Below are 23,543 nucleotides of genomic sequence, written 5' to 3'. Positions count from 1 at the left end.
AGTGACCATGAATAAGCTTATTCATTATAAATGTGAAGTTTAATGTTTTATTTTGCTTGGAAGTTCTCATTTTGTGGGAGGTTTTGTTATTCCCGGTGCCCCCAAGACATCTGACACCCTAGTCGACCGCCTTGTCTGCCTATGCCTTGTGACGGCCCTGTCCCCCGGTGTCGCTCCCCTGTCCTTTGTTTCTCAGTGCGTGTATAACCAGCTTGAAGGGCTCATTTTAGCACCGTGGCGTGTTTGTGTGTACATGATGAAACGGCACGATTTATATGAGAAGACGATTTCAGGTACTGCTTTTCATCCCACTGTAAGGTCATAAGACTGGAATTAGATAGGCAGCTGGTTGTGGTCATTTGAGCGTGATGGACCTGCTGATATGAAACACGTTGGCGTTGTGGTCCAGTAGTGGGATGGAGTGGGGGCGTTGTGGTGATTTGAGCTTCCCACTGATCTGATTTACTCCGCCAACCTGAACTATCAAGCCATTGCACCACACTACAGTAGTGCTACTTTGGTTTAGCACAGTGGCTCTCAACCTTTTTTGAACAAACACCCCCTTAACCTCATCATAAATCTTCTAACGCCCCCTTAACCTCATCATAAACCTTCTAACACCCCCTAAACCTGCCAGCCAACCCCCACCGTAAGTATTACAAATTTGAATAGACTAATGTCCCTCAATGACCACTTGGCACACTCCAAGTGTCCCCCCTAGGGCTCCCTAATGCCCCCGTTTGAGAAACACTAGTTTAGAGTTTGGCTTTATGCTTGGGTGACATAAGATTGAATGACATAAGATTGAATTCTGATGCTGGCAAATCATCCGTCTTGGTACTTCTTGATTTAAGTGCTGCTTTCGACACAGTTAATCATTCTATACTACTACATAGACTGGAACACTGGGTTGGCTTTACGGGCATAGTGATCGACTGGTTAAAATCGTACTTACAACAAAGAAGTTTTTTTGTCGCCATTGGAAGACATACTTCATCACCAATGTCTCTGGATTGTGGGGTCCCCCAGGGCTCCATTCTGGGACCACTACTGTTCAATCTGTATATGAAGAGTTCAGATGCAAAACCCCCTAACTCCATTTCTGAAGACCTGCACTTCTATATTTTTAGAGAACCCCGTTGTTGGTTTGGTTTACATTCATGTACTTGATAATACATATAAATAGTTATATTACTTAAATAAAAAACAAAAATATGCAATTTTGATAGCTTTGTATTAAATAAAAATGAATTAAGATTATTTTCTGAAAAGGCACTTAGGGGGTTTTGCATCTGAACTCTTCATATGTTGCCACTGGGACACATTATCGAGAATAACTCCATAAATTACCATAGCTATGCGGATGATACCCAGCTCTACTTATCTATGTCCCCCAATGACTACACCCCCCTTGAATCACTCTATCATTGCATGGACCAAATCAGCGCTCGAAATTAACGGTGTCCCGACGTCCCGGGGACCATAAAAAATGTTGTGGGGACACAAAGTTATCATTTCTGGGACAATGCCGGGACCGTCCAAAAATATAAATGAAAAGATTCAAAAAGTAGGCTATTATATTTGCAAAGCCATCACACTGGGACATTAGCCTAACTCAACACCAACCATCAGCGAAAATAGCAACAGAAAACTTTCCTATAAACGTCCGCATTGTGTTCTAGAATGTTGATTAAGATTTCGCAGCTGCGACTGCAAGCGCGTGTTTCTTCGGACTGCTGCTGAGAGGTTGTCCCGTTGGTTATGCCATTTCACCCTGAACTAGAAATGCTCTCAGAGAAAACGGGCTCTGGATTGTTGATTTTTCAAGCCAACAAGGATATATTCCAGTAGACATGGTTAAGCTGTGAGAGGAATGGAGGTCGGTTTTGCTAATATTTCAGGTAAGCAAAGCAACAGCCCCAAACAATGCGCAGTTGTCTGTGGCCACCTGTCGCGTGCTATCTGCCCAAAACACCAGAAACGCGAGCTGGCTCTAAAGTAGATTAACCCTCATTCATACATATCAGAAACTGCCTGTAAATTACTTTCCATTATTATATGGTGTGACGTCATCGGTCGAATGCTCCATTCATTTCAACGGGGCTCCCCAACGTTCGCACGTCTGTTATTTTTCGATAACGGACGGGTTGGTCTATAACAGACCGCTGTCAATGGCAACAAGACTTTTCACTGCTAAAGCGACTTTTCAACAAGACTCTAATCAGCTGCTGTGATAGACAACACCTGTTGTCCTCCTGGCTACCTGTTGCCTAGCGGTGTTCCACGACTAGAGGTGCTCCGATCACCATTTTTTGGCCCGATCACCGATACCGATCACCAAAAATCTTTATCTGCCGATCACCGATCATTGCCGATCACAGAAATTATTTCCTATTTTTTTAATAGCCTATTAATTATCCTTATTGAATATTTCTGCCCATAAACCAATCAATCTTAATTTGCACATGTCGCTTTCACAATGTAGGCCTATTATTAGGCTATTACTATTATGATTATTATTATTATTGTTATTATTATTATTATTATTATTATTATTATTATTAGGCTATTATTATCATTATTATTATCTTTCAGCTCTTTCAGACTAGTGTTGGTAATATAGCCTACAAGTAAGTCTACAGTATTAATCAATTTATAAGTTATTGCATATAATTACTAAACTATTTAAGATTGAATTGAAACTGAAACATTACATCAATTTATAAGTTATTGCATATAATTACTTAACTATTTGAGATTGAATTGAAGCTCAGACACCTGGATCTCAGTCTCTCGTCTTCTGCATACGAGAAAAAACCCTGTCGCTTTAAATGAGCAGCCTCGTGAGGAGAGCCCCTCCCCTCTCTGTCACTCACTGTCCACAGCTGCAGTGCTCCGCGACCGTTCTGCTCTCTCCCTCTCACTTCTGTCGCCGTTTGGCGTTTCAGCGACTATCAAACTAATCGACTGACTGTCAATTACAACTTTGAAAACAATAACGTTGGCATGCTTGTGCGGACAACGTGAACTTGTCGCGTGCTGACCGAGGCAACTACACAGGTTATAACGTAAAATGGCTAACGGGCGAGAAGTAGTCTATCGCAAATTACATTGTGACTGAAACACTTGAGATTTCTACATACACAAAACAAGAAAAAAAAAACTTCACTTGAAAGAACAGGGAACACGCACAACACAGCGTGTCTGCGAGGAAAGCTCTTTCTCTGTAACACTGTCATAGAATGTAGAATTCCCTGCACAGACTCATTGAGTTTCACCGTCCATTCTCCCTAGTTGCTGTTTGGTGTTGCAGCGACTACAAAACTAATGACCTGGCTGTCCATTAGGCTACAACTTTAAAAACAATACAGTTGATGATTGTTTTGGAAACGTTTAGTTGTTGCGTGCTGACAGGCTGTAACTCAAAATAGTGAACATGGCGAGACTGACACGCCATTCACAAATTACAAGCGTCATGTAAACTGAGCATGGATCGGAAAATCAGATCATTGTTGATGCAGATATGATTATAAATGGTGAAAATGAAGGAGGGAATTCCAAAAAGTTAAAGACAAGTAAAGATGCCTTATTTTGGTGCAGCAGCTGTGCAGAGCCAGCACCTAGGCTACATGCAGGCAGCGCCAGGTGTAAAGGCGAAATGGTTGCGTGAGGAATTTAATATCTCTGGATCGGTTTTTTGATCGGCATGTTTTTCCGATCACCGATCAGGCTATTTTTGGCCATTATCGGCCGAGCATGATCGGCTGCCGAGCAATCGGAGCACCTCTATCCACGACGGCACTGTTTTGTTTTTGCGCAGCAACAATCTTTTGACATTAAAAACTACAATAGACTTAACATTAAATAGGCCTAAAGAAATGTCCCCGCCATGTGTGAATCATTTAAGTATATCCATATAATAAGTGGGTTAACTTTCGGCGAGTCGGTCGCTTTGTGGAATAGCAGCACTTCAGAGAGAACAAGACCCCTCCGCTTCGCGTCGGGGTCTAAAGATTCTCTCTGTCGTGCTGCTATTCCACGGTAGCGACCTTCTCACCGAACGTTAACCCTTACTTAACAAATAGTTAGGGAAACGGTAAGCAAGCTAACAGAGGTAGTTGTTAGCCAAGAACGCCAAGCAGTTTCATTCAAATGTGGCTGGAAATGAAGGCGCTATATTCTGAACATTGTCATACAAACGCAGTTATTTAATTAATGTTGAAGTATCCGTGTTATTGTTTCTGTGCTGGTAAAAGCAGAAATGCCTATTAGCCAAGGTCTAATTGAAAAGGGAAAAAGTCCACCTTGACTTCATTGATTACAAGCACGAAGAACGCGCTTCAATTTTACAGCATTGCCAGCGCATTTCTCTCCAATCCCTCTCTTTCTCCCCCTCCCCTCCCTCTCCATGCTAGCCTATCCCCCTCTCTTTCTCGAAAGTGAGGTAGGCCTAAGTGTGCGGTCGTAGTTTTTTCTCTTGTGCATTTATTTTTAGGTTAACTTATCAAATTGTCTTGATGTCAATGTCAAGTGAATTTAAAGCGGAAAGGAAACGTCTTGCAATGCGTTGTCATACTCCTAATGCGGCCCCAAAACCTACCGCATCTTCTTCCACCTAGCCTGATTATCATCGACTTTCACATCTCTTCGAGACTGGCTGAAGATGTTGCATCACTAGGAGGGCACGGCCTGGCTATCTTCCACCGGCATGCCCATCACAACCAGTGGCCAAAGTCAGACTAGGTTAGACTATTGCCACTTTTTAACTAAAGCTAAACAGACACTGAATTGTTATTGATATGTAGTAGACTAAATGAAAGCTGTTTTTTTCTGTAGGCTAAATAGGCTACAACAGAGTAACAGGCTGGCTGCAATAGAGTCTACAATAGCCTACATGATGGGTAGGCTATATTGGTGCATAAAGCAATCAGTTTGACAAATATAATGTCATTGAATGCAGATTTCCTCATATCACCATGCTCATATATTCTTGAAAAACGAAATGTGCACGGTTACTCAAGGCATTTTTCTATATAAGGCACAGATGTTCATGATTTAACACACCCTAATTTTTTCTTAAAGACCTGAATTCACAGTTGCACTGCAAAAAAAACCAAAAAAAAACCATAATCACACATGAAATTGAACGTGGACATAATTTACCACTTATTTAGGCGCGAAAAAAATGGGGACACTTCTGGTTACATTCGGGACAATACAAAGTGGAATCCGGGACCATTGCGGGACACAAAGGAAAAAAGTTAATTTCGAGCCCTGGACCAAATTAACAAATGGATGTCTCACAATTTCCTCCAGCTGAACACAGAAAAAACTGAAGTAATTATATTTGGGAAAAGAGAGGAGAGACAAAAGATTGCTACTATCCTTGAAACGAAGGGACTGAAACCAAGGGAAACAGTTAAAAATCTTGGGGTCCTCATTGACAGTGACCTAAATTTCAACAGTCACATGAAAGCTATTACTAAGTCTGCATTTTATCACATAAAAAACGTCTCTAAATTTAGGGGCCTGATGTCTAAACATGATCTGGAGAAGCTAATACATGCCTTCATCTCTAGTAAAGTCGATTACTGTAACAGTCTGTTTACTGGCCTCCCAAATAAGACCATTAAACAGCTTCAACTGGTACAAAATGCAGCTGCAAGGGTTCTTACAAAGACAAGGAAGTTTGACCACATTACTCCAATTTTAAGATCACTGCATTGGCTCCCAGTAAGCTATAGAATTGATTTTAAGGCAATGCTACATGACATGTATTTAAATCATTAAATGGAATGGGACCCACATATCTACTGGATATGTTTCAGCTGTATGCACCGACCAGGTCACTAAGGTCAACGGAGAAGAATTTGCTGGTGATTCCAAAAGTCAAAACAAAGTGTGGAGAGGCAGCCTTTAGCTTCTATGCTTCAAAGCTTTGGAACCAGCTTCCAGATGACGTAAAAAATGCACCCACTATTGATAGTTTTAAATCTAGACTCAAGACAAAGCTGTTCTCAGATGCTTTCTTAAATTATTGAATGAAAAGACGGTAAAATAAGAGAAGACAAAACCCTAACAATTCTAGACCCTATCAGGTAAACGGAAAAAAGGAGGCCAGACTCCTCTGTCGTCGAACAGTTAAAATCTGAAGACTGCGTATGTTTTTCAAGGTTTTATGTTTTTTTATGTTTTATTTTATTATTATTTTTACCTTATGTTTTATCTTAATGTTTTAAATGTTTTTTTGACTCTAATTCATTTCCCTGTTTTCCTTTCATTTACATTTGTTAACTTTGTGAAGCACATTGAGTTGCACCTGTGTATGAAATGCGCTATATAAATAAACTTGCCTTGCCTTGCCTTGCCTTGGGTTATGTTAACAGCCTATTGGTAGCTCACCTCGCCGAAGCAGCCCATCTTGACAGAACAGTAGGCATGTGGCATAGTGGATGGGGCGTCTGACTAAACTATTGCAGAGGAGATGGCGTAATGGCTTTGGAGTTGTGCCACCGTCCTCTGGGCAATGTGGTTTAGTCAGCAGAGAGAGATAGGGGATGGCCAGTAATGTGATCTGAGCGCGTAACTTGTGTCTGTCTCATTGTTGTCGGGGAGCGTCTCTTTTCTGCCCCATTGCACACTGTCTTGTTGACTCGGACTCTGACTCTGATTCATCTGAGGAAGGTTTAATAAAAGAGATGGAAAGTTGGCTTCAAAGTAATAAAAGTGCAAAGTACAAAAAATGCTGTATTTTGGAGCATGCACCCAGTGGGCAGACCTTTGTCTTTATTTTCTATCTTTCAAATGTATTTAGTGATTCACCCCACGCACCTTGCACAAGGTGTCATGTCATCCCGGACTTTTTTATGACTCTCATCAGGAAAGTAAGTAAGTAAGTAAGTAAGTAAGTAATTAGTTTCAAGTTCAAGAGGAAGTTCACTATCTTACAGTTACATTCCTGTTAGTAGATGGTTGATAACTAAATGCAATAGTAATTTGAACACATTGTTGATCGAGCTTAGTTTCACTCCAACACCTCTGACTTGTCAGTAGTTGTTTCTGCCATGATGCACACCGTCTCCCTTGGTGATTCACCCACTTACCTTGTGCCAGGTGTCACATCGCAGAATTTTTACGCCCCCGTCTCAAGGAAATCATTATGATGAATTATATGACTGTGTCTGGTTACTCAAATGACTAATTAGGGATGATGTAATAATAAAGTTTATTAGCTCATGTTTCGCCTGCGGGGAAGAAGATACTTTGTATCTCATGACTGTCACTGCTAATATCCAGCTCCAGCAGCTGAGTTGCTGTTAAGAGGGCGCGCTGCCACGGTGACTGACTGGCATCAGCACTTTAAATGCCTGAAGGCACATGGCGGGCTCATTGTTAGTTTTGCAGGTTTTTTTCCCTCTACCTGCAGCCTGAGCTGTGTGTGTATGTGTGTGTGGAACAACTAACCCCTCTTTGCAACTGCACTTGTTGTTCTGTATATCTCCTGTGCACTTTGTATTTGCTTGTGATGTTGGCTTGATTATGTCCTCTTTTGAAAGTCGCTTTGGTTATAAAGCGTCTGCCAAATGCAATGTAATGTAATGTAATGTAATGTGTGTGTGTGTGTGTATGCGTGCATATTTGCGTGTGTGCATGCATGCCTGTGTGTGCGTGCGTGTACGTGTGTTAGAAAGGGAGAGAGACGACACAGACTAGTCGAGAGGGACAGGCAGAGATTTTGCGTGTGTGCACTTGTGTGAGCGTGTGTGTGTGTGAGTGCGTGTGACATGTGTGTGCGTACATGCGTGGTGTGCGTGTGTGAGAGAGGGGACGAAACAGACAGACACAGACTAGGAGAGAGGGACAGGCAGATATTTTGTGTGTGTGCACTTTTGTGAGCATGTGTGTGTGTGTGCGTGAGTGAGAGGGAGAGAGAGAGAGAGACAGGAAAAAGCCTGTCATACAACCATGGTAACAGTCCGTGCCCATCTGAGATTGACAGAAATATGCTCTCCTGTTCCACTTGACTGTTAAAATGTCAACTCAGCTGCACATTGTCAGACTCTTTTCAGGTTTAAAGGCAATTTGGTGGATAAGTGACACCCATTACACATACAGCTTTGAAGGAATAGGACCAAAATCAGACGACATGATTGAATCGAATTGAAGCTCTTTACTGTGGCTGTGGGCCTAGTTGAAGACATTGTAGCTTCACTGATCTGCAACTTAAAAGAAGTCTACAGCTTAAAAAAGCCGTGGCCTAACGGTAGGGCACTGGGTTACAGCACCAGCGACCTAGGTTCGATTCCGGCCTGGGTCATTTGCCGGTCCTTCCCCGTCTCTCTCTCCCCACTCATTTCCTGTCTCTCCTCCACTGTCCTCTCAAAAATAAAGTCAAAAAAGCCATGTACGTATATGTATATACTGTATATATAAAAAAAACTTTCATAAGCCCAGAGGCCTGTAAAGTTGAAAACAAGAATGGAAACAAGCATGGAAAGGTGAATTTGTACCGCTGGCATAGGTCACACCACACATCCTCCTAACCTCTGGCTAATTGTGGTAAAGCGGTCACTTTTACCACATCAACGTAAACCTTTACCTCAATTTCACCTAGCCTGGACGAAAGCCGACTGTTGACTCTGTCAAACAGTCTGGCGAAAGCTAAGAGGAATCAGTCTCCATGGAGGTTGGGAGATGGTCTGATCTTACTCTGTCATTTAAATGCATTGGATTTCCTAATTCAAATTAAAACTCATATTGTGCTTTATTAGCATGACTGTTACGATATAGTGTTGCAAATAGGGCTGGGCGATATGGAGAAAAAAAAACAATATCACGATACGGATTACTTCATATCACGATAACGATATACATCACGATATAGCACAATTACATACGTTTTCAGTTATTCTCTTTATTTGCTCTTTATTTTTTCATGTCGCAAAACAACCTTTCTTTAAAATGGATCTTTTTATTCTTATTTTTACAGTTACATTAACTTATAGTGTGTATTGTGACAACATGAAATGTAATTAAATGATAGTAATTTTATCAATTTTATACAATTGAATATCACAGTATGAACGATATAGAAGAAAGGTCACGATATACACTTTTATATCACGATAACGATATATATCGTCATATTGCCCAGCCCTAGTTGCAAAAGCATACAAATTACAAAATAAAAGTGTGAATAGTGCTACCTTAAACAATCAGTAACAGACTTCGCGGGTGAGTTCAGCGTCACCACTCCCAACTGCTTGCTGATTGGCTAAACAGTGAGCGAACCGAGCTAGGAGGGTTTCGCCGATGTGCGGAGACAAAATCTTTGAGTGGAGTAAATAGGATGGCGTCGCCAGGCTAAGTTTCACCACATGTGAGAAGCTCTAGCAGCAGCTGAGGACAATAGAGATTCACTCTTAAAAAAATGATCAGCCACTTCAAAAAGGCTACAGTCCTTGGCTATTTGCTACAACAAAATAAAACTTACTGGGCGTAAAACTAATTTCATCAAGCAAGAGACAAATAGCTCGCAATGCACGCAGAGTCAAATACACAACTTAATCTTGCATGAACTTGTAGCCCAAAGGCCTGTACACTGCAGGTGAAAACCAGCTTGTGGTAAAAGCACATACTTTTACAACATCCGGTGAATTTGTACTGATAGCATTGGTCATATCCTCCCCTCTTTGATCAACTGTGCTGAAGCTGTCATTTCCTGACATCAAGATTAGACAGCTCACTTCGACATATACCAGAAAGACACTTTTACCACATCATCCTATGTACAGACAGACTTTTTTACAGCTTGTATCGACATATTCCCCCAGCACAGCAGCTGACAAATCATATTGCAGCCATCACTGACTTGACGTCAAAGACTTAGCTCAGACACTTCCTTTGCTGACTGGCACTTCTCAGGTAACGGTGATGATCATTTCCCAATCCTGGCCCGTCTTTCATCATCTCTCCAACTCGCTTCCTGTCCTACTCTCTGCAGTCCCATCAAAAGAGTCATAAAAACGCCTCAAACCAAAATACTGTATAGCGCCCAGACTGCTCAGCTCAGTATGTCACAGGGCTGCCCACTTCCTCTCACTCACTCAGTTTCCCAGGTGAGATGGGCAGTCAGACGTGTAATAGGTTAAGGCAGAGGCTCTATTTTGTTGTGTGCTCTGTGTGGCATGGTTTGACCCCAATGACAAATGGAACCTCACCTTACCTCACTTCATCTAACTGTCCACGTTTTTTGACAGTTAGTGATGAGCAGTTAGCTATGAGCGGCGGTCAGCCAGGACAGGAGGTGGTACTGTATTGGAGCAGGAGTCGAGTTATAGGGGCCTCCAACCTTTTGGTACAACATCTTGTGTGTTTGTGATGATAGCACTGGTGGTGTTTTATTTTTGGTAAATGGCCATTGGGCAATTGTAAACCACTCATTTCCTACAAGAAATTGCACAGGTTGCTTTCAGATTGTCTCACTTGTAAAGATAGTCTGATGTTAAGCAGGCAAGTGCTGTGGTGGGCTGTTTGACCCCAATTACAAATGAAGGCAGCATATCCTCACCTCAGCTCACCTCACTGCACTCTCCCAGGTGACAGTGCTGAGCAGCCAGCTCCCACACATCAGTGCCTGGCCTCTTGGTCTGAGGTACCCTGAGCTTGATACTGGAGTGGTCCCAGGGTGTCAAGATATTTAATTTTGTGGGCTTTCTGCTTAACCCCAATCATAGAAGTGAATCACCTTACCTTACCTGACCTCGCATCAGTTCATTTCACTTCCTCCTCCTGCCACAGACCTTAAACAGAGCAAGGCATTAGAATAAAGTGTAATCAAAATCATGCCGTTCGCTTCACTTTACCAAGTGACTGTGATGAGAATGAATGAATGAATGAATGAATGAATGAATGAATGAATGAATGAATGAATGAATGAATGAATGAATGAATGAATGAATGAATCTTCATTGTCCACAAGGGTGGACACTACGGCAGTCTTTGCTAGTTTCTCCATTTAAAAGACAAATTAGACAGGTGAGACATTACACATTCAGAGACATTGCCCATTCAAGACAAAGACACTCCATTTCATGTAAAAATAATCAGGATTACTGCTCTAATAGATTAATGAATTGCTGATTCAAATCGTTAAATAATAGAACACTAGAATGGAAAAGAACACTGCTCCAATAAATAGATGATTAATTAACTATAATAAAATGTGTCATCTAAGATACAAATCCCCCTTTTAAGAAGCCATAACAGCTGTGCCGTGGCATGGTGCAAGAGCTTAAGGCCAGTCTGCCAAGCCAACCATACTCTTACAACATTCTGTGTCTTTGTAATCTCACCTGTCCCATTCTCCGCTGTCCTTCACAATCCGCAGGGGCTGAGGTGCGCTGAGCATGGCACTGGCCCCAAGCCTCCGACAAATTTTGTGTGCTGTGGTGGGCTGTGTAACCCCAATCAGAGAAGGTGATCACCTGACCTCGTCTCCAGAGGTGTTAAAAGCAAAAGTTTTTAAAAAAAGAAACAGTTTTATTTCTACACAGGTAACTTATCTGAGTAACCAGTGGACCTGTGTACTTTTCTCAGGATCAGCTGGCTCTGCCCTGTTTGGCTCAAATGTATGGTGGGTTCTTTTTAGGTTTTTAGTGTTTTTCAGCAACAACACAGTCTATCTACCTCATTAGGTACAATGGAGTAAATGATGTAGGAGCTATGTAATGTCACGTGCTAGTGCTGTACTTACCCCATGAATTTACTTTTTTTTTATTTTTGAATCCTCTGCTCCTCTCGCCGTTCCCCGGTCGACGAGAAGCCAGTACGCTGGTGCTGGAGCTGAAGGCCAGTCTGCCAAGCCAACCATACTTTTTCTCTATTCTGTGTATTTATAATGTCATCGCTGGGTCTGAGGTACCCTGAGCATGGTACTGACCCCAAGCTAGGCTTCACTACTTTCCCATGTGAAGGTGGTGAGCAGCCAGCCGGGCCGTGCGCTTGTGCAGGAGCTGAAAGCCAGTCTGCAAAGCCAGCCAAACTTAACATTCTGTGTATTTCTAATGTCACTTGTCACCTGTCCTCCACAATCCACTGGGGCTGAGGTACTCTGAGCATGGCACTGGCCCCAAGGATCCAACCTGATCTCACGTGATGTCACTATTTCTGTTTCCCAGGTGACGGTGATGAGCAGCCAGCCGGGTCGTGCACTGGTGCGGGAGCTGGAGGCGGGTCTGCGCGACGCCGACCTGGGCAGCCTGCGGCGCCTCCTAGTGGTGCAGATGACCACGCAGCAACAGCGGCTGATGGGCGGCGAGCAGGGATGGAGCCCCGACACCGACGCACCCTTACCCCACAACCTCGAAGATGAGGGTAGGTAGAGTACCCTGCTTCAGGGGCAGGGGCAGGGGTATTGGATTTGTGGGCGGCAAGCAGGGATGGAGCCCGACTCAGACGCACCCTCACCCTCAAAGATGAGGGTAGGTAGCAGGGATTGACGTTAACTTTTTTGCTCACCAGCCGCTGTGGCTAGTGGTTTTCCCGAGTCACTAGCCATTTAGCCTTCCTGATAGCCAGAGTTCTGTGATCAGTTTTTTTTCTTTGGAATATTCTTGCCTTTAAATCCAAACAATTGATGCAACTTCTGTGATTTGTCACAACAAAGAATATGTTACCTGTGGCTAGTGAGACTGAAATTGTTATTAGCCATAGTCAAGTTTTACTAGCATGTGGCCGGTTGGCAGGTGCCCATGTCAAAGTTGGTCAGGGGTACTCTGGTTATGCTGATGGGCAAGGAGCAGTGCTGAAGCCACGGCGCTGACGCACCTTCACCTCTTGCATAGACAGCCGGGGGCGGGTTTGGGCATTCTCATTCTGGTTATGAAGATGACATGCTGTCACTTTTTTTTTCAGCTAAAAAGTTTCAATAGGTCAGCTATACTATGAGTAATTTATAAACTGTTACGTTTTTAAGGCCACAAAAGTTTTGGCTGCAGTGTGCTTGGATATGACTCTGAATACCCAATGCTATCAATTTCTGTTTTGCTTGTATAGTGTATTGTAGTATTCCCTTCCCATCTCTTGTTAGATTAAAACTTAACTTTTGTTAGTTTACAGTAAATTCTTGACCATGATTTTTAATATGTACCCAGGCAGAGGTTGCTGCCCAGCTCCACTCTACTACTGCTTATGGCAGGGATGTCAAACTCTGGCCCGGGGGCCAAATATGTCCCGCGGTGCCATTTTATTCGGCCCGCGAGATAATTTCAAATGTGTGATACAGTTGGCCCAGACACCAGTAATGTATAGCCTAACAACTTGAACATTAAATTTTGTGTGTCACAGGATGTGAAGAGACACATTTAAACTTAACCATGTATGATGGGAAAGAGTGTGTGTGAAATTTAACTATGAGTATAAAGTGCATGTAAGCACGATTTTGACACCCCTGGCTTATGGCATTCCTGCTCTGTGGTCAGGTTTCTGTGAAGAACAGAGAAGAAAGTTGCTCTGTTGAGCTGAATATTTCATTATGTGTAGTGAGGCATGGTCCCTTTTTTTAATTTGTGTTCGAGTGTGAAACAATGCAATATTTATAATGCTTATAATTCAATACTAGGTCACGCACTATATAACACAAACAAAAGTCACAAGACATCTATATAATATATTATATAAACGTATGAACAATGTTGTGTGTGTAGAGTTTAGGGCACACATTGTACTTGAATGAGTATATGTGCACTGCATCTAAAGGGGACTGTATAGGGCTTGTACCTGTAGGGTAAGGCATTTTAATCCATTTTCTGCCTAATCTTGTCAATGGCTGCAAAGCAACATTCCTTGTTGTTTGGGAGAACTTTTAATCTACTTGCAGCCCAATTTTCCAAAACAGACAGACGCCGAAAACACACACACAAACACTACTCATGCACAGACACATAAACACACTCACGCACGTACGGGCGCACACACACGCACGCACACGCGCACACACACACACACACACACACACACACACACACACACACACACACACACACACACACACACACACACACTACTTTGGAGGTGTATGTATGGCTTTAGTTTCCAGACAGAGCCAAGTTTCTCATGGGTGCAGTCTGTCCCCCTGCACAGTGCAGCACCTCCCAGCTGTACTCGGCTCTGTGGTTAACAGGGGAGGCCCATCGCACCATCGTAAACACCAGCAAATACCCTCCTTAGGCAACCTCCTGTGGGGGCACTACGAGGCAGTCTGAGAATCTCAACAAGCCAGGCTGTGGGAGTCTGTGGATGACATAGGAGGTAACAGTTCTGAGGCTCTGCCTCTCTCTCTCTCTCTCTCTCTCTCTCTATCTCTCTCTCTCTCTCTCTCTCTCTCTCTCTCTCTCTCTCTCTCTCTCTCTCTCTCACACACACACACACACACACACACACACACACACACACACACAGCCGCGGCTACAGAAGCCTAGCCTGTGTTAAGGTGTAATTAAACTCAAATTAAAGCACTTATGTAATTACGTTAATTAAAGTTGAAGTGTGGTGCAGTGCGGCCGACGTGTCATATCCACAGCTCAAATCAGCTGCATCCCCTCTTCAGTCAAATGTGAAAGGAGTTTTTAAAAGAAAAATTGAGATGCTCCGCTTTCTAGAAAGCCGTATTTAAAATGTATTTTAAGACTATTTAAAATTTGCCATAGCCACAACTCAGCAGCAAAAAGTGCAGGGGGTAAAGAAAAAACACAAACAAATTGAGGTGCTCGAAAGCAGGAGGCATATTTCAAATGTGTCACATACACAACTTAGCAGCCGAGACAAACGTGAAGGAAGGGCGTTGAACAAAATAAAAGCAGGAAGAGGATTTGAAATCAAATCAAGTCGGTTTTATTGTCAATTTCTTAACATACATTGGTCATACAAACAGGGTTCCCGCGGGTCATGGAATCTCTGGAATACCATGGAATTTCATGAACGTTTTTCCAGTCATGGAAAGCCATGGAATTTTACCATTTTGCATGCACAGTCATGGAATATCATGGAATTTTCTTAACAGTTGTGTAGAAGCAAAAACTATTTTGTTTGGTGTATAACATTGTTTCTTACTGGTTTTACTACTACGCTTCAGCAGAGACAGTTTAGTTTTGCGCTGTCATTTTCAACATTCTAGAATGTAATGGAGTCTGGCGGTGACTCGGCGTTGGCTCTAGGGGTGAAGATAATCTTCAGTTTTCACACTTTTAAAAACTTTTTCACATATTTTTTTACGGAAGTGGTCATGGAAATTCTGTTTTTTGGGTCTGGAAAGTCATGGAAAATCATGGAATTTTATATCTGAATTAGAGTGGGAACCCTGTACAAAGAAATGTGTCATATCCAAAACTCAGCAGCTTCCACGCCTAACCAAAAGTGTAGGGGGTTAAAAATAAATAAATAAATAATAATAATAATAAAATCATGAGGTGCTCATCTTTCTGGACAGCAGAACAAGTAATTACAGTAAAGCGTAAAATGCCTCATATCCCCAACTTAGCAGGCCACCCACCACAGGCAAAAGTGAAGAGGGAGAAAGAGAAGAGACTTTATTAATCCCCAAAGGGGAAATTGAATGCCACCTGGCCATCCACACAACACATAACAGCAAGGCAAGTTAAACACATAATAGATAAGAGCTAAGAAATAAATAAGAAAGAAAATCATAAAAACACACAGAGAACCACCACAGCATTAGAAGTCCACACCTGTTGCTAGTGATTTTTGGCCTTAAACAACAAACTGTTATTGAAAACCTCGACAAACAAACAGGGAGATACGCGTTAAAACAAACAAAAAAAACAAAACAAATGTAGGTGCTCGTCTTTTCTAGAAAGCAGGACGAGTATGTTTTTTTTTCATTTAAGGAAAGCAAAAAATAAAGTTCTCTTGATTCAGCCCCAAAGTCGTCTCCTCCAGTCGGTCCCTAGTAATTTAGCGTCACGCCACCGTACTAATCTGGCTCTGCAATCAGCCGTGGCTGTAATGAGAAGGAGCCGCATTGAAATAGGGGTGCGCTGGAGTCGCCATGTAAACACCGACCCGGAGTAACGAGTGGGATTGATCATCCTCCTCTGGCAGCGATGCTAGTGCTGTGATGATCACTCACCATGCGCAGGGACGGGATGGCTACACATACATGCACAGCAGCGCACACGTACAGTCCAGTACACAGGCTGAGACACACACATACACACACATACACACACACACACACACACACACACACACACACACACACACACACACAAGCCGACATACAAATACATACTCATACATGCACATGCACATGCACATGCACATGCACATGCACATGCACATACACACACACACACACACACACACACACACACACACACACACACACACACACACACACACACACACACACACACACACACACACACACACACACAAGCCAACACACAAACACATACACATACAGTACATGCACATGCACACATACAGGCAAACACACAGGCACGCACGCACGTGCACACACACACACACACACACACACACACACACACACACACACACACACACACACACACACACACACACACACACACACAGACATACAGACCAACACAAGTACAAGCACACTCACAGGTATACACACATACACTTTCTCTCTCACACATATACACGTAGACACATACTGCATTATTGGCACACACTCTACGTAAACACACACACACACACACACACACACACACACACACACACACACACACACACACACACACACACACACACACACACACACACACACACACACACACACACACACACATACAGCACACACACAAATCTATATAAACACATGGAGCCTATGATTAAGGTACAATTACATAAACTCTCAGGATTCTCACCATTACCTTCGCTATCAACATAGAACAGGAGCAAAGCAAGAGTACACACACACACACACACACACGCACACACACGCACACACACACACACAGGGATTTTCCCTGCGTCAGCATTGCTCATTTGTGGAATGTTAATGATTCTAAGGGGTGGGGGCGTGTTGAGTGGTGGTTATAGTGCTGGAAATGTATGCATTTTTCTTTTCCCCAATGCTTAATGCCGATACTTAAGAATTCTCAGGATATTTTATCCCCCTCCTCCTCCTACTTTTATTTCCATCTCATCATTTATTTACTCTCTAAGCACTTGGGAGTGTTTCAGGTCAGCCGTGGTCTATAGCCGAACTTCCTTTTTCGTCGAGGCTTGGGGCCCTACAGTATACTAACTATGTTAGGTTGGAAAGTATCACTTTTTCTCCCTCCCTCCTCACCCTTGTTGTACTTTTTCCTCTTTTTGTGTCTCTTTGTCTTCCGTGTCACGGCCGTCCTCGAAACGAGCACCGTGACCTTTTGCCGGTCATTTGGCTCGGACTTTACGGTGTATGAGTCGAGGACAAAGTGATATTTTTCTTTTCAAAAGTACATCCTTCTACATCCTCATACTGTAGCTGCGTGTCCAGCCATCTTCAAAACCATCCCTGCATTACACCCCCCATTAGAGAGAACACCTTGGGTCAAGGCGCTATTGACATTATGAAACTTTATTCTATTCTAGCTGTCCGGTCGTGAAAGGGCACTTGCATAAGCCTAGGGTGTTTTTTTTTCTCTGTCGCTGTCAGATGTAAAGGTCTGGCAAGTGGCCTGCGCTCCAGTCAAGTCAAGTCAAGTCAATTCTGCCAGACAGCAGCTCCTACTCATCCGTCTTGCAGACATGCTGTCCTGCTGGGCCCAGAGCTCAGTGACCTGACCTCTCTCCCTGTCTTTCTTTCTCTTTCGCTCAGTAGCTCTCTTTCTCTGTGTCTGTCTTTCTTCCTCACTCTCTCTCTCTCTCTTTCTCAAGGTCTCTCTATCGCTACTTCTCAATCTCTCTCACTCTTTCTCCCTCTCTCTCTTTCCCTCTCTCTCTCTCTTTCCTCCCTCTTTCTCTCCGTCCTCTCTCTCTCTCTCTCTCTCTCTCTCTCTCTCTCTCTCTCTCTCTCTCTCTCTCTCTCTCTCTCTCCTACTCTGCGGGGGCCAGGGCAGTAGGATTGCCTAAGTACAGGGCGGTGCGGTACGGTGCTGTTTCCCGCCCCTGGAGAAAAGCCCAGAACCAGGGAGGCCCCAGAGGTCTTACTGGACACCTCTCCTACTTATGTACGCATGCACACACACACACACACACACACACACACACACACACACACACACACACACACACACACACACACACACACACACAGAGAGACACACACACAAACACTCTCACACACACACACACACACACACACACACACACACACACACACATACACACACACACACACACACTCCTCTATGCACATACAGTGCACACACAACATACCCATTTGCTTACACGGTACATAAACCTATACCCATGCACAGATAGACACACACACCCACACTTAAAAACAGACAGTAGCGCACACTCCTATACACACCCACCCACATTTAAAAACTTTGCTCCTGTCGCACACACACTCCCTATACACACCCAGTGAAACCCAGACATGCACACCCATATACATCCAGACACGAGCTACCGGTATGCACGCAGACTGTCAGACACATCGAAATAATCCAGAGCGCTCGCCACACGCAAACGAAACACACACACACACACACACACACACACACACACACACACACACACACACACACACACACACACACACACACACACACACACACACACACACACACACACACACACACAGTGTGAGAAAGGACAGACAGAGTTCACACGCACGCAGACAAGTACATTTGCAGGTGCTCGCTCACACATCACCTCTCGTGTCCTCCGCTCTTCCTCTCTCTGCCAAGGTACCGGTAACACCCTGGCCTGACCTACATCCTGTTTTTACTAGAAGGCCTCTTGTACTGAAAAGTGCATCCGTCACGTCTGGAGTGGTATACTGTACCCTAGCTTTGTGTGTGTGTGTGTGTCTTTGCGTGTGCGTTTGTGTGTGCGTGCGTGTGTGTGTGTGTGTGTGTGTGTGTGTGTGTGTGTGTGTGTGTGTGTGTGTGTGTGTGTGTGTGTGTGTGTGTGTGTGTGTGTGTGTGTGTGTGTTGGGGATAAAGAAACATTTTTGAATTGAGTGTTTTTCTAGGTGTTTTGTGATATCCTCCCCCCACTTAGTGTGTTTGTGTGTGTATGAGTGTGTGTGTATGTGTACTGTATATGTGTTTGTCTGTCCTTCTGTCTGTCTGTGTGTGTGTTTGTGTATGTGTATGTGTACTGTATATAAACTTAGTGTTAATCCTCTTCATCCCCTGTGGGGCATACGACCTGCAAAAACTGTCTCCACGTTTGCCTATCTCTAGCCCTGTGTTGACCTCCTCCGAAAGTATGTTGTTTTTTGACAGTCTTTCATTTTATTTTGCCATGTACCGTATACACTATCGTCCATACTTACTGCATATATTGTAAATACTAGTATGGGTTAAAGGATAATGCTTGTCCACCTGTAACATATGCACAGATAAACATGCTTACACAACATTCCCAAAGTAAGACAGTGCCCACTGCAGCGATATCAGCTTATCAAAGAGGACAGCTTAGGTGACCACATGCTCTTGTTGTCTGTCTGTCTGCCCCCTATTGTGGCCAGGTGGGCAGGTCTTAAAATGAACAGGCTTTAATGGGAAGCTGATTAAGCTTTGGCCAACATCTGAAATTTGGGATTCCGTCCTACATATTAGGGAACTTTGGGGAGAAAGTGGCACTGTTGAAATGAACATTTTTGTACGCATGTGTAGTATGGTACACGTTCATGATTTGTTTGTGTGTGAATCAAAGAAAAAGGGGGGCGCACCTTGCATCAATTTTTTTCTTTTTTCTTTATTTTTTGTGCACAGACGCGTTTCGGCGTGTGCACAACACTGCACACTGAGGAAGGCGCCGAAACGCGTCTGTGCACAAAAAAATAAAAAATAAAAAATAAATTGATGCAAGGTGCGCCCCCCTTTTTCTTTGATTCTAAGTATTCATTTGGGACAGCACCCTTAAAAGTTATCAAGAAACCTGAGTGAAGCCTGCTACCTACATGATTTTGTTTGTGTGTGAAACATTTTGAGGTAGACAATGCAATAGTCTTATCTACAGTATTGGGCAGCATGGTCTAATTCAAGGTGCTATATGCGTATTAAGAAGAGGACAGCTAAGGTGACCACTTGCCATTGTTTGCCCCCTACTCCCCAGTGGTGACATGTGTTTTAAATCAAACAGCCTCTAATGTGGGGCTAATTAAGCTTTGACCAGCATTCGTGATTTGGGTTACATCAGCTATGTGGCCTCCCATCACCAGTGAGGTTTATTTTGTGTGTGTGTGTGTGCATGTGTGCACGCGTATGTGTATGTGTATGTATATGTGCATGCGTGTGGGTATGCGTGTGTGTTTGTGAGTGTGTGTGTGTGTGCAGCACAACAATGTAATATGCGTATTTATCGTGCATAGTTCAATCTAAGGTGCTATAAGGAGAAGACAGCTTAGGTAACCACATGCTGTTGTTGTTGTGTGTGCCCCCACCCCCCTATTGTGACATGTGGGCAGGTCTGACTTAAATAGAAACAAGCTTTAATGTGAGGCTAATTAAGCCTTGACCAACATCCGAGATTTGGGTTACACAAACATGGCTCGATGCCCTCCCAACCGCACTGAAGTCATACTGGATGGGGAAAGTTGGGGAAGACAGGTGCAATATTGAACAAAGGGTTTCTCTGTTTGGAAAGAGTAATACACCAATGCAATATGCCTATGCCAATGCAATATGCCTATTTATCGTGCATAGTCCAACGTAAGGTGCTGTAAAGGAATGGACAGGCAGCTAAGGTGACCGCATGCTGTTGTTGTTTAGTCTGCCCCCCGATTGTGGCATGTGGGCAGGTCCTACATCGAACAAGCTTCAATGTGAAGCCAATTAAGCTTTGGCCAACATTGCACGTCTGGACTTGGATACATCCTTGTTGTGCTCTATTATTTTCAATGAGTCAGAGTAGATAAGGACATTTGATGGAAAGTAGTACTATTGATATAAGTGTTTTTATACGTTTACTGTAGTGTGGTATCCTCACCCACTGAGAGAGAGAGAGAGAGAGAGAGCACAATGTATTTTTTATTGTACAAGGAGTATTTTGTGTAATTTTAGTACAATACAGCAATGCAGTATTTGAAGCATGATGCAATATAGCAGTAACATACTACGTACCATGTAAAAGAAGATCACAGCTTAGGTGACCACATGTTGTCTTGTTTGCGCTCAGCCCCCACCCCCTTGTGACATGTTGTTAAGTCTTCAATTGAACAGACTGTAATAAAGCTAATTCAGCTTTGCCAGCACCATACGTTTGGGGTACATCATCAGTAACCTGCTTGCCACAGTTCTTCCCCTGTTTCTATCATTGGAAATTCAAAATGGCCGAGACTCAGAAGATCCGCCTTTTTCTTTATGAAAAATGTAATTTTCCCAATAAATAATAATACTTAGAAATTGTTGGACAGTAACATTTGTGAATGGGCAGCATAAATTCTGGAGGAAAACCACTAAAAATATTACGATCTTAACCTTTAAATTGAACAGACTGCAATATAACACAAATTAAGCTTTGGCCAGCATTGCACATCTAGACTACAAACTGTACATCAGCAAAACCCTGCTTCCCCCAGCACTCCCCCCTATTTCTCAGCCCATCTCCAGCGCATTTAAGGTGGATTACTACGCCCCAAATCCCCCGAGGGGGTAGACGGTTGGATGGATGGATGGTTGGTTGGTTGGTTGGTGTGGTCATTATGATGCATCCACATGCTTCCCTTGCCTACCTGAGATTAGTCTGCCCATTGTGCTGGATGATTCTGGAATGCTGCTGCTGCATTATTACAGCTCACAAACACACAGTGTTAATTTTACGGTGTTAATTCAACACCTACTGTACTGTACAGAGACTGACCAACAACACTACAAGTGTTACATTATGTTACATTTGGCAGACGCTTTTCTTTTATACAAATGTTTAATTCAAGTCTATGAATTATAAATAACACTTAATACTTCAATGGCAGATTCAGAGTAATGAGGGCTGGCTACTACCATAGCTCATCCCAATTGCCCGCATTAGCATTTAATTTGTGGCTAGGTGTATAATGTATGGTGTAGGTTCACACAGTGTGAATGCAGATGATTCCTGATTAATTAGTTCGGGTCGGGCCTGTCACCTTCTGACTGGCTGTTGTAATTGTTGTAATTTAAGTTGATCTGTCATTAGGAATGCAATACAGTGTGTGTGCACTGTGGATTCAATTGCCACAGAATATTTCTCAGGCACGTGAAGTGTGTGTGTGTGTGTGTGTGTGTGTGTGTGTGTGTGTGTGTGTGTGTGTGTGTGTGTGTGTGTGTGTGTGTGTGTGTGTGTGTGTGTGTGCGTGCGTGCGTGCGTGCGTGCGTGCGTGCGTGCGTGCGTGCGTGCGCGCGCGCGTGCGTGCGTGTGTGTGTGTGTTTGTGTACAGTACATGCGTGCGTGGGTGCATTCGTGCGTATGTGTAGGACATGTTCCAAGCCAAGTTCAAGACGTATGCCAAAATGTCAGACAGTTGCTTTTTCTTTTTGTCTTTTTAAGGCAAGAATGTGAATGGACCGTCTGCATGTTGCATGCAAAGTGTGTGTGTGTGTGTGTGTGTGTGTGTGTGTGTGTGTGTGTGTGTGTGTGTGTGTGTGTGTGTGTGTGTGTGTGTGTGTGTGTGTGTGTGTGTGTGTGTGTGCGCACGCATGCTTGCTTTTCTGTGCACATGTCTATTTCCACATGTGTTTAGAACATTTTCCAATTCAAGTCCCAACACATACTTCAAAATGTCCAATAATTGCCTTTTCCAATTATTTTTTTTTAAGCCAAGAATGAGAATGGCTCCCTCTGAAGTTAAATTGGTCACCGCCATTCAATATAGTACATATTTATAGATCTACGCCTATGTCTTTTGTCTATGTGTTATGTATGGCAGCAGTGATGTCAACACATTCAGTAAGCCAGTGCTGCCTGCATGGTGTATTCTTGGCCCAGGGAAGAGCAGTGGGTGTCCATGGTTGGCGTCCTACGGGTTTTTCGACCTCATCGGAAAGCGGTGGTGACAAGTCTTTGGCCCCGGCAGTCTAGACGCCTCGCCCTCTGTCTCACCCTCTGTCTCACCCTCCCATCTCCAACGTATATTAATCTCCATCTCTCTCAAGCACCCCTCCTTCGCCATCCCCTTTCCTCCCCACTGGCCCCGCTGTGGCAGCCAGCGCCGCTGTTCGAAGAGGTGGTAGATTTAAGAGGGCTGTGGTTTTTGTGGAGAGGGTGTCGAGTCGAGTCACGGTGCGCACAATTCGCCTGCCTGGCTGCCCACCTCCCCCACCCATGCACCCCCCTTCTTTTTTGGCATTACCATGGCGACTGCGGTTTAGTTTTTTTTTGGTGGTCTGTGATGGTGGCAGTGTTCCTGATGT

At 43.5% G+C, this 23,543-nt stretch overlaps 1 protein-coding gene across 1 annotated transcript in view; it reads left to right on the top strand.

Annotated features, from left to right (window-relative positions):
- m1ap (meiosis 1 associated protein) overlaps window positions 1-23,543 on the top strand; it is a 78,796-nt gene that overhangs the window by 13,628 nt on the left and 41,625 nt on the right. Inside the window, exon 4 of the mRNA XM_063186269.1 lies at window positions 12,180-12,375. Coding sequence (XP_063042339.1) covers window positions 12,180-12,375 — 196 coding nt within the window. The remainder of the gene's footprint in view (window positions 1-12,179; window positions 12,376-23,543) is intronic.

This window comes from Engraulis encrasicolus, chromosome 21 (genome assembly GCF_034702125.1).
Source record: "Engraulis encrasicolus isolate BLACKSEA-1 chromosome 21, IST_EnEncr_1.0, whole genome shotgun sequence".
NCBI lineage: Eukaryota > Metazoa > Chordata > Actinopteri > Clupeiformes > Engraulidae > Engraulis > Engraulis encrasicolus.
The sequence above is the reverse complement of the archived record's forward strand: the minus strand, read 5'-3'. Positions and strand labels throughout refer to the sequence as shown.